Source organism: Numida meleagris, chromosome 1 (assembly GCF_002078875.1).
Source record: "Numida meleagris isolate 19003 breed g44 Domestic line chromosome 1, NumMel1.0, whole genome shotgun sequence".
NCBI classification, from domain to species: domain Eukaryota; kingdom Metazoa; phylum Chordata; class Aves; order Galliformes; family Numididae; genus Numida; species Numida meleagris.
Window position 1 is genome coordinate 62230032 of NC_034409.1, and position 12322 is coordinate 62242353.

At 40.4% G+C, this 12322-nt stretch overlaps 1 protein-coding gene across 17 annotated transcripts in view; it reads left to right on the plus strand.

Moving 5' to 3' along the window:
* Positions 1–12322, plus strand: part of CACNA1C (calcium voltage-gated channel subunit alpha1 C) — a 429930-nt gene that overhangs the window by 230393 nt on the left and 187215 nt on the right. For all 17 annotated transcript variants that reach the window (XM_021389984.1, XM_021389880.1, XM_021389936.1 and 14 more), the window contains exon 5: positions 5932–6071. In XM_021389984.1, the coding sequence (XP_021245659.1) occupies positions 5932–6071 (140 nt within the window). The remainder of the gene's footprint in view (positions 1–5931; positions 6072–12322) is intronic.

Consider the following 12322-nt stretch of genomic DNA (forward strand, 5'->3'; position numbering starts at 1 on the left):
GGCCCCATCTGGAGTACTGTGTCCAGGCCTGGGGCCCCCAGCATAAGAAGGACGTGGAGCTCTTGGAACGAGTGCAGAGGAGGGCAACCAAGATGATCAGAGGGCTGGAGCACCTCTCCTATGAGGAAAGGTTGAGGGAACTGGGCTTGTTTAGTTTGGAGAAGAGAAGGCTTCGGGGAGATCTCATTGTGGCCTTCCCATACTTGAAGGGAGCGTATAAACAGGAGGGGGATCGATTGTTTGTGAGGGTGGATAGCGACAGGACAAGGGGTAATGGTTTTAAGCTGAGACAGGGGAGATTTAGGTTAGATATTAGGAGGAAGTTTTTCACACAGAGGGTGGTGACGCACTGGAACAGGTTGCCCAGGGAGGTTGTGGATGCCCCATCCCTGGAGGCATTCAAGGCCAGACTGGACGTGGCTCTGGGCAGCCTGGTCTAGTGGTTGGCGACCCTGCACTTGGCAGGGGGGTTGAGACTCGATGATCTTTGAGGTCCTTTTCAACCCAAGCCATTCTATGATTCTATGATTCTAAGATAAAGTAGTACAACTGCCTTCCTTTACATTAAAACATACAAGTCAATAGAATAAGAGAAATGTGGTCATGTGTAGGACCAAGTGTAAATTCTAGAGGGAAGTGAAGACAACTGCTATGTTTTCAGGAGAAAGGATGCACTTTAGATCTCTGGGCTTATAACAGCTTATTGTTCCTGTAGTGCAGGAGATCTGCTTATTCATCAGTGTAAGTCTTCTAAAGCTTGATTCTAGCTTGTCTTTAAATACCCTATGACCCTGCTATAGCTGTACCATTAAATACTGCTTTGAATAAAAATGTCTCTGTGTGGGTATCAATCAGAGGCTCTGTGGATAAGAACATTATTAGTTAAGAGAAGATATCACACCCATAAGCTGCCTAATGAGGCACAACCCACAAGCACAGACAATTAGTCAAATTGTTTCCCGCTTCCTGTAATTTTACTGTTCTTCTTTTGGAAAACATAAAACTTTCAGATAAAACAGCGATGTCCTTTACTATTAGGCTGTTGGAGGAAATTTCTCTTGAGAAAAGACTAACTTGACAATGTTGTGCTAGAAGACTATCTGTCTTTCCTGGCAATGCTGTGATTTGTCTGCCAAGCACAGTCATTCTCCAAGGACCCATAGCTTCTGCCAGTAAAAAGGTGTCATCATTTGAAAGGCAGGCTTGCTTGGGAACGTAATCAGTGAAGGTATTTGGAAAGGATCTGAAATTCAGAACAGATTGGGAAATGTGATCACAGTATGTCTTTCTGAAGGCCTCAGGGGAGTTTCTAAAGGGTGGGCCCAAACACTTCTATGCTCACAAATCATGGGTGAATTGCAAAGCACAGTGAAAATAAAAATCACTGTGCTTTACTATTTATTTATACCTATGAAGATTCTTTCAGCTGTGTTTTCTGCTGGTTTTGGCCTTAGAAATACCAAGCTCTATGTTTCGTTTTTATATTCCGGATGCCCTTGACAAGTTCTATTTTATGCTTTAAAAATCAGCATGCCTTTCTCACAGAGGAAATGAAGAGCTGTAGAGCAGGTTGCAGCCCTGTCATGCTGCTGTTGGAGTCATCTAGCAAAGAGAAAGCCTTTTAGATGTTTCAGATGTCAGAAAGGAAACAGAAAAATATGAGAAACTGGAAATAGTGACGCCAGCTTCATATGTCATGAGTAAGTCTGAAACAAACAAAAGTGGACTGGGCCTATACACGCATTGTGTGTGATAGAAATATATGTTCTGCTTTATAGTTCATGCCTACCATATAAATTTAGTGCAGGTGTAGTCAAGTCACAGATGAAATTCAGAAATCAAGATGTTGTTAATTGCACTTCTGCAGTGGAAAGTACTATATCCTAATGAAAATGGGGCATGAATTTAGCATGGCAGAAAGTAGTTAGCTGGAAGGAAATAAGATCCATTTCTGAATTCCTTCAAAAAATAGAAAAGAATAAAAGATAAGATTTTCAGTGGCCACAAGAGATCAGCCCACTTGCATTTTTATATCATCCAAACTTTGATTTCTATGTGAGCACAGAATCCTCTCACACCTTGCTTGCAGCCTGCATTTCAGCTAACTCTCCTTCTGAGAAGAGAAAGAAGGAACAGGGTTTCGCTCCACTGTACCTTTTCCCACAGATTTTCATCAAAGAACAGACTTTCCCCCCTTATAAATACGAAGTAGAAGGACTCTGGCCTCATAGTTTATACCAGTAGCTTAACATCCATCCATCTCTTTTAGGACTGGAAAGCAATTAGCTGAAAAAGTAGGAAGACTTGATAGAGATTGTAGAAACCACAAATTGTATAGGGGTTGTGGGTTTTCCTCGTAAAAGAAGATGGTGGAAGAGGCAGTCAGAAGCTTTACCTTTCTTCTGTGTCTCCTCGTCTGTGCTATTTATGAGCAGGACGTATTTTTTTCCTCAGGGTCATAACAAAGTTACAGCCAAAAAAGCATGTGGTGGATGTAACTCCTGAACCATAGATCTGCCCCTCCCCTAACTCAGGAGGCAATAGGAGCAAGGAAGGACAGCAGGGCAAGGTGTCATCTAGATTAGGAGAGTGGAATAGAGATCCAGTAGGCCAGACTGGACACAGTGTAGACCCCAATGTAAAGAGGGACGAGTGAAATAAATGAAGAAAAAGATGTATCGCATTGGTAAAAAGCAGGATTAGTGCACAGGGAGTTATTAAGCATGGGGTAAATGCGTTAAAGCGGAATTAGCGGGTGTAATGCAATTTGAGTTTAAATGTGGGTTTTCAAAAGAAAAGGAGCAGGAATAGCTGCAAGTTATTCCTGACAGAGTGTCATGGTTTTGTGATTTTCGGTTATTGGTATTCCACATCATAACATCATGTAGTGGACATACCTAGTTCTCAGAAGAGAAGGACTACTACAGTCCCCACGGTACTTTGCTCCTTTGTTACCATTTTCCAGCCGGAGGGAAAAGATAGAAGCTCGCAGTATAAAAACTTGCAGATCACGAGACCTCGTCCCTTTTTTCCGCCGTCTCTCATCTTGGCAACACCTCGCTCTCCAGCCGTCTTATCGTCGGTAGTAGAGTAAGGCCTACCTTGATTTTGGGACATTCTCTCTCTCTGTGTTGGATTTATCAGCTTAAATTGTAATTATATTGTATTATAGTGTGTTGTTTTGCATTCCGATATTTTATTTAGTAAATTAGTTTGTTTCTCCTCAGATTGTTGCCGCTGTTCTTTGCTCTCAGGGCCATCTCCCTACCCTTTTTCCCCTTTCCCCTTTTCCCGGAACGTGGGCCCTTGGGTCCCCCGTCCCCTTTGTCATGGAATCGGGCCTAACGCCTGTAAACCATTGACACAGAGTAGGCAGTTCCATGTAGATACCTCAAGACAGCTTGTTTAGCATGTCAATGCTGGAACACACAACAGGGTTACCTGGTCTGCAGCAGAGCTGCGCTGCTCTGGGAAAGCAGGTTCCAGCTCCAGAGGAATGAATTGCTTTGCCTTGTTTCTGCATCTTTTGTATTAATTTGGAACATATGTAGCTTTTCTTAGGATTCAGAATTCTAGAGCAGCCCATGGTTTACTCATTGCATGAGTGGCAGGAGAAATGCACTTGATGCCAGCTGCCAGGAGCTGCTGTTTGGTAAAATGTAGGTCCAGTGATACTGGGGAGCAAGGAGACTGGACCCTCAGTTGTGCCTAATTGTTGACCCTGAGTTCTGTGATTTTTTTTTTCTCAACCTTGCAAGAGAGCTAAAAAACAGCATAAGAAACCTTTTACAGTGAATTCTTTTTCCTCCAGAGGATCCCAGGAGACTGGGACTGTTGTATGGGAATGTCAGTCATCATCTAGTATGGGGATTGTATTGACTAGGAAGATAGAAATGTTTAAATAAGAAGTTGAGCACATTTCTAGAGCTTAATCACTAGCTTTCTGGAAAATATATTAAGCCAAATTTGACCTACAGTGTTTCTATTATGAAGACCAGCAGAAAATTGCAACTCTGCATAATATGTATACACAGCTCAAGGAATACATGCATTCCAATAATTCATGTTCCTTACATCAGCCCTTGTTTATCTCTCTCTGTGGTATCTGTAGTCAACTCAATATTTCTGATAGGCTCTGTTTTTGTCTTCTCTACATCCTGCTTCACAGTCTGCAACACCTACAGCCTCAGCATCCAACCTCCCCCCACGCGTTTTTTCCCACACTTGTTACCTAGTTGTTAAATCTCTGCAGTGCCTGAAGTTGAGGCTTTGAATAGATCCAGTTAGGAGTTCCTCAGTCACAGATGACAAGTTTTATAAGACTCTCCATATGAAATTTTAAAATAAAAAAAAACAAACTGCTTAAGAAACTAATTTCACATTTGCACCTCACTAATCCATTTCTTTCTGTGGTTTTAGTGCTGGGGAAATGTGTTGGCTTAGATGCTTCAGTAAATGAATCCTTTTTCTATTCAGGGCAAGCTCCCTATATTCGCAGCCCTATCAGTAGGCTGTAAGCAGACTGCAGGGATCAGAGCTCCCTGTAAAGCAATCAGGCAGCTCGGTCTCTGCTTTACATGCAGTTTGGGGGCTCTCTGTGGAGTCTGCCAGTTAAGAGTGAAGATAATGAGATCCTGACAGAGGCACTGCAGACTGCGGTGTCTGGGAGACAAATCAGCTAGCGCTCAATCCAGGGCGCTCCAACTAGGCTGCTGCCTGCATCCCAGGCAGCTTCTTAAAGTTACATCTGGTGCTTCCATGGCATACTGTGGGCCATGGGGTCTCTGCCACTTGCAGGCAAGGTTTTCTGCAGAGCGCCAAGCATCCATTTAGGCTGGAACAGCTTTTAACCTCGACTGAATTTGGCTGGGTTCAAGCTGATGACTTCAAGGCTGAAAGCAATGTCATTAGCAAAGTCATGAGGAATCCATACTCCCCCAAAGGTTCGAATGTTTTACCAGAAACATGGAAGCTGCTTCCTGACAGCTAATTTATTAAATCAAGCTCTTATTAACACATAGGGTGAGCCTTCAGCCTTTTAACAGAAGAGCATTGTCTTTCCTGCCTTGCTCTGCCTTTTCAAATGTGTTCTGATGGAGACATCTTCTTAAAACAGCTACTCCTACTAACCAAGATAAAACACTTGGACTGGTATAATAAAATATTCTAGCAATAAGACTCCTACAGTTTTGCACTTTCCATAGCTACTGCATCAAGGGATTTACAAATGGGTACACAAACACATAATCTAAGCATACTCTCTTATCTAAAAATGTGTACCTTGAAGGAGCCCTAATTTTTAAACCTAGTTCTACCTGCAGTGACCTTGGTGAATCTTAATTCCTTGTAAAGTGAGGGACAGATAATTAATTATCAAGTTAATGATGAATGATGATTCCTTCCCCAGAGTGCATGGGTGGTTAATAAAGATAGCAAAATATTGGCAGCAGAAGAGGTAACACCGACAGTTTGTGGTTTCTTGCTTTTCCGATCAACTTCCCATGAGTATGTCCTGATTGAAGGCTGCCTTCAAAACCTGACTACATGCACCATAGTTGGTGAGCCTTTAAATTCATCATGAGACATTGCCAGGATGGTCATTTCAAAGCACCCAGGGCAGGGAGCACACCTTCACGTGCCAACAGGCAGGCAAGTACAGCTGGCTGAAAGGAACCATTGGGCTGAAGGAGGAGCATGTCATGTTTATGCCTGTTCCAGAAATCAGTGTTTTGAAAATGGTATAGACATCACCATTAGGCTATTGCATATGGGAAGAGTCTGTCTCTCCTCCACCATATGCGAATGTTGAGTAAGATATGTGGCACTCTTCACAGGTCTGTGAGATGGCTCGTGCGATATGACGATGATCTCTGTTCTTGTCTAGCCGAAGCCTTGCTGTCTGCCTACAGCTTGTTTCTTTTCTTTTTACAGGCTTTTTAGTGCAATTTTAGAACAAGCAACCAAAGCAGATGGGGGGAATTCAATAGGAGGAAAAGGTGCCGGATTCGATGTTAAAGCACTGCGGGCTTTCCGAGTATTACGTCCCTTACGACTGGTGTCTGGAGTTCCTAGTGAGTAACATCACTGTTTTTGTTATATGTATGTCTGTGGAATGAGGATGGAGTAATTTGTAAAGCAATGTTGAAGATGGCATATGATGCAGATTGTTTTTGGTGTGGTGGGGAAGCCTTTTTTCAAATGAATGTAGCTTTGTGGTAAACGTGATATTAATCAAAGGATGATGAGGCCTGAGTAGAGGGTAATGGAAGTTTCATGGCGTGTCAGATGTGACTGTGCAAGCTTCATAAATAATGGAAGTGGGAGATCCGAGAGTTTCAAGATTTTGAGCAAAAGATCCTTTAAGCAGTTGTGAAGTCATGGTGCACTGTTGGCATTGTATATTCCTGACCTTGGTGGAAATGCTGTATGATCATTTGTGTTGGTTCTGGGGAGAGGAGCTACTTAATTAAAATTGCATCTTCATTTCACGTGATGTAGAGGGCTAGGAACAATTTAGAATCAACAGGACGCAGGGCAATGATATAGTCATGTTCTCTGTCTTATTTGCTTAAATTCTTTCTAATGCATCTAAGAAAGTCCTCAAGCAACTTTTAATAGTTTACTATTCATTTTCTTATTTACAGTAAAGGTATGAGTACCTGTAAATCTGGTAATTCTATTGTGGAAGTGGAATGTGTACATCACAGCATGGGAGGATTATATTGTTTGGCTTGAGAGTTTGTTTTAGATGGGACGTATAGAATGTTTGGGGAAATGATTAGTTGAAAGCTGTCATTGCTTTCCATGGTCATAGCAATGATTGATGCAGAAAGAGGAAAGGAGTTAATCTCCAGAAGAGCTATGGAGAGAGCTTTGTTTATTTTTATCTGGGGAGCCTGCTAGTTTGATATGTAAAAATACTTCTAACCTCAGTCATTCAAAAACTTTGAGTCAGGTTACCATAAACGCTGTGATGTTAGCTTAAAAGTGATTTATTTGATTTAAAAGAAGTGTGAGGTTTTTTGGCTTGTTTTCTGATCCAGTAGATCATATCACAGCCATGTCTTCAGGCTTTTCTCCACAACCATATAGGGTAGAAACTCTTTGAATGGAAGGTGAGAATCTCTGTGGGAGGAGCTGAATCGTTAATAAAAGAAATTAATGGTACTATTATTTGGTCTTACTGTAGTCAGTTGTTTCATACAATTGTGTATAGTGCCACACCTTCAGTTAGTGCAGAATGCAAAATCCTTTTTGTCAGGATTTGTCTCATGAAGTTTAGTCTGCACCAGCACCCACTTAATTCCTGTCTGTAAACAAAGGTTTTGTTGTTCTTTCCAACCCGTTCTCTAAGTTTTTTGGCACTTACTAGTTGTGTGTCTACTCAGCAGTAAGGGGAAGATGCTCAGATTTAAACATCTGTGAGCTGGAGCACTCTCAGTGAGATGCTGCTGACTGTGGGATGTGCTTTGAGAGTCGTTCTGGCATCGGCTGAGTTTAACTTCCCTTATACCTCTTATTCTTTCAGAGAACAACCTATCTTCAAAACAAAGGGGTTTTGTCCACTCAAAAGAGTCCCGAGACTTCAAGAGTAGTAACAAGTTATGTCCCTTGTGCATGTAAGCGAGAACACCCAGCAGAAGAAAACTATCCCTTCACTCTAGGTTCTGCTTGAAATTCATCCCTCTGATATATATCATCTACAAGGGCAATAACGTTTACCGGATGCTTTTAGAGGATTAGAAGAAGCTGAGAGAGCCACATCTCACGTGATTCATATCCATGTTGTTTATATGATCTCAGTCCCAGCATAACCAATCTAATAGTCCATTTGTGGATTTTCTCATTAAGTATTTAATTTGCAGCAGAACAGAGGCAGGGAGCCTGGTGCACACTAGCAAATATATAGTCTAGACAATGAGATATCAGTCCAGTGTGAAACAGGAAAACTGTCAACGGTTCCTGACAGACATCCTCTATTAGTCTCTATGGTTCAGATGAGGGGCATGTTTATGGAACTAGGCTCTTCTTTGAGGCTGGTATGGCTTTTAGAAGGCCTGCTGATGTATGTACCTAACATGACCTCAGTCTTTACTGTGCAGCTTTGAATTGTAAAAATGCCTGTTGATTAGCCTAGGTAGATATTATCAAATCCATATGTATTAGAGCACAACTTCTCTCATAGGGCTGCCTGAGATAGGGCTGCCTGAGCCAACTATAAATAGTACATTGCAGGGTTATTCTATGAAGTGTCAAGTTAGTGCAGAGGTTTAGGTAGCCAAACCTCTAGATCCCACCCAAGCGTTGTCCCTGAGACATTATCAACATCACTGAGCGAGTTATGAGCTTTGCACTTGCTCTGTCTTTCCCACCATAAAAAAATTCCCTTTTCTTTGCCTTCCAAAATATAGCAAACTTTTTCACTGTGAGGAGACTACCTGCACAGACTTGTTCTGAGATTACAGGAGTGTTGCACGTGCTGCGGTTTCTTCTTACTTAACAGATTCTGTACGTGTGTGGCAACACTATGATTACTGAGAGAGGATCCTCTGGGTCATTGGCAGCCTTCTTCTGCATGGAAAGCTGAACATCTGCTGTTTGGATTGAGATCCAGATCTAATTGCCTCTATTCTGGAAGGAAAAAAAAATTATGAAGCACATGGTGAATTTTTGTATGCAAATCTTAAACTCATCTGGACTGGGGTCAGGAAATGGGTTGTTTGAGGTGGAAAGATTGGCATGTGGTATGGGAACGGAGAGGATGGAATCTTTTTTTTTGAGTCAAGAAGAGTTTGTGTGAATTTTGTATTCCTGGCTTAATTCATAAAAAATAATCCAATTTAAGAGGAACATCTTTTTTATTCAGGTTCAAGCATGAATGACTTGTTCCAGAATATTGAGAGTTTCCACATAAGTGTTGTCAGAAGTGGGGGAATCAAGATGTGAATTGGCCTCTAGAGTAAATCACTAATGTCTGCATTTTGCAGATGGAGAAACTTAAGCAAAAGTTCAAGGTTTAACACTTTCAGAAGTGGCTTCTTATTCTCTATGCCCCATACCGACTACTGGTGCTGGAGACCTAGGCTGACGTGAATATCTGAGAGCTTCAGACAGATGGGTAGAGGGCATTAGCATCAGAACTAAGAATCACTTTTCTCTAAGTCCCACTCATGCTTAGTTCCTGAGACTCAGCTATCTCTTATAAAAAAAACAAACAAACAAAAACTTCTCAGCTGTTTAGCAAAAAAAATTAGGACTGTTAAGCACAGAAAGTGGTTCATCTGCAAGAAGAAAAGTTCGCCCACATGCAGACAGGTAATGGTACTGTTGGCAATCTTTGTTAAGATCAAGCTGTCCCAGATGCCAAATTACTTTAGTGCCTCCCAAAATCAAATGGATTTGAGGTCATGAATTCAACAAAGCCTGAAGACTACGTCAGGATGACTGTTGTAGGGGTATAAATACTCCATAGTCTTCAAGAGAACAGATGACATTTTTATTCCTTGTGGCTATGTGAACATTTGCAAGACCACTTGTCACAAGGAAGGCGATGGACTATTTATTTAAAATATGAGATAGACATTTTGTTCCCAGGTCAGAGAAGCATTTGTAGCATCATGGGAGAAGCTTTCATCAGAAGTGCTGAATGCAATGTCTTTGGGTTCCTATTGCTATTAAGTATCTACAAATTTCAAAGCAGTGTAGAAGGGACTGATTGTTTGTTTTTTTGTTGTGTTTTTTTAATAAGGACTTTTAGTTCCTTTCCTGAAAATATTATTTGGGGTGAGAAGTACAGTTTTTGTTGTGATTGTGAGAGTATGGCAGAGCAGTAGGTTAGGTACTTCCCACAGGTCTCATCTCAGTGCTAACTGATAGTGAACAAAATAAAAGTCCAAAGGGGTAATTGAACAACCTCTTTTATTATTACAATTATTAACTGTTTTCAAAGTCATCGTACTTCTAAAAATATAATCCGCCCCCAATCAGTTAAGCCTGGAATTAACTGTTAAATTAATGGTAAATATTTTCAAAAGCACATGGGTGATTTAAGTTCCAAAGTGGTAAGTCAAGCTCAAGAATTAGACATAAGCATCTTTGATATGCAGGCCAGACTCCACTGTTCAACTATTCTGTTACGATCATATTAACATAATTTTTGCAATATGTACTTTATTTCAGCATACTTCCTGTTGTACCAAAGCAGCTTTCTTGTTAAAAAATAAAAACCCTCACATGAGCAACAGAGCAGCCATCTTAACAAGGCATTAAGATCAATATACTGGTTTGACAAAGGAGAAAGAAGGAAAACAATTCCCTTGATGGACATAAGTAGACAGGTGCAAAATCAGCATGTATACTAAACCTTAATCTCTTTAGTGTCTTGGAAACTGTTACCCAGTATCTCCTTTGGCAGGGGTAAAGCATTACAAGGCTTTCTAGGGACAGAGTCGAGTCAGTCCTTCTGTGGCAGGAACTTTCTGTTGATTACTCTTGAATCTCCATTTTGCATTATTAAATATTTTAAAACTTACTTTAAACATTTTGTTCTAGAGGAGGGCAAAAAAAATGGTATCCAATTTGGCAGTGAAGAAGCATGATCCAATTAAAAAAGAAAATCACTCCTGACTATTGGAAAGGGCAATCAGTTACTCCTACACATGCTAACTCATGCCCATTTAACTTATTAAATTCCATTTCTATCCCCTTTATTCACGCTGCTCAATTATGTCACCTCATACACTCCATTCATCCTCTCTATCTTGTGCTTTGTCTTCATGTAACTGCATTGTTGCCACTAGTTATTGCCTATCTGATATGTGCCTAACCTAATTTATAAGCTCTTCTACATAACTTGAAAGCCAAATAATTTGATCAGTATGTGTTGTGCTCTGTAGCTGCATTTTCAGCGAGATCTTCTGCTGACTGCAGACTTATGCTGGCAGAAGAACATGATATCATTACCAAAGCTAGAGAAGAAACTTGTCTGTTCCACTAGAAGAAGAATGTGCCACCTTTTATTCATGAGTGTTTAGAGATGGCTACTAATTAAATGTATTTAAATAACTAACTAGAACTACTGATTTTCCAGAATGGTTCTGTTGTAAAAGCCCATGATTACTTTGAGTTCCCGTGAAAAGTGGCATCTTCAGACAAAGTGAATGGAAAACTTGAACATTTTTGTATTTGACCATTATGATTTCTCCTCATCTGTTGTGAAATGTTCTTCTCTATTGAATTCACATTGCTTTCTCAGTCCCAGCCATGTTCTCTGCCCCATATTCATTGAAGTGTTTTCTCATTACCAGAGTCTTCTCCCATCCCCACCCCAAACTCTCTGACATTATTCAGACTATTTCTCTGAACGTTGTGATAAGTAGCAAAGTATCCTGTCTTTACTTGTAATGTCCTGATAGATGAGTCATTTCAGTACGCATTTTACCACATACTACAACAAAAAAGAGAGATTAAAAAGAAAGAAGAAGAAAAAAGCTGCTGAGCATTCTGTGAAAACAATAATGGATGAGGAAGGTTTGGCCAAGTGAGAGATGCTGTATTGGCAAAGTCATCCAGCTGCATTTGTTATTTGCCATATTTATTGTAGGTAAAAAAGGAAACCCTAAGAGTGACAATTCTGTCTAGGTTTTGTTTGTATGGGATACTGCACTAGGTACATTGTGCATACTAAATTACATTCAGTTTGGGCTGAAAACGAAAAGGAAAAAGGCTTACAAATGCTTAAAATTGTTTAGGCTATAGCCCACATTTTCCAATGAAGATTGTTCTGAACTCTAAAACTGGCGATATTTCCTTTTTCTTCTTTTTCAAGGAGTGTGGTTGAATCTAATAATTTCAAATCATAGGTGGATTCTGTCTGTATGGTCTCATAATTCCCAAAGCACCACAAAAATAGAAAAATATGAGGAGACTTGTAGCAAAGTATAGAGTAACTACAGGATTTAAGACAATAAGGTCAGGTCAAACTCACTATGGCAGTTCTCCTAATGTAAGATTTAGCAAATCCTCTGTCTTATGTTTGATTTTTATCCAGGAAGCTGAATTTGCTCTTGAAATTTATTAAAAAATGAGTTTTGTTACTTATATATCTGAAGACCTTGTATCTTCAGCACCTTGTAGTGCTGAAGGCTTAAGTCTTCAGCTACACTTGATTTAATGACAGTGTACCCAACCAGAGGGAGAACAGACATAATGATTTCTCTTGGGTACAATCCTTGTCAAGATGAATCTGTTTACAGGACAAATTGAACTCAATTTTAATTGAAGCAGCCTCAAAGACATGCTAGCCAAAGAGTGGGGAAGGCAA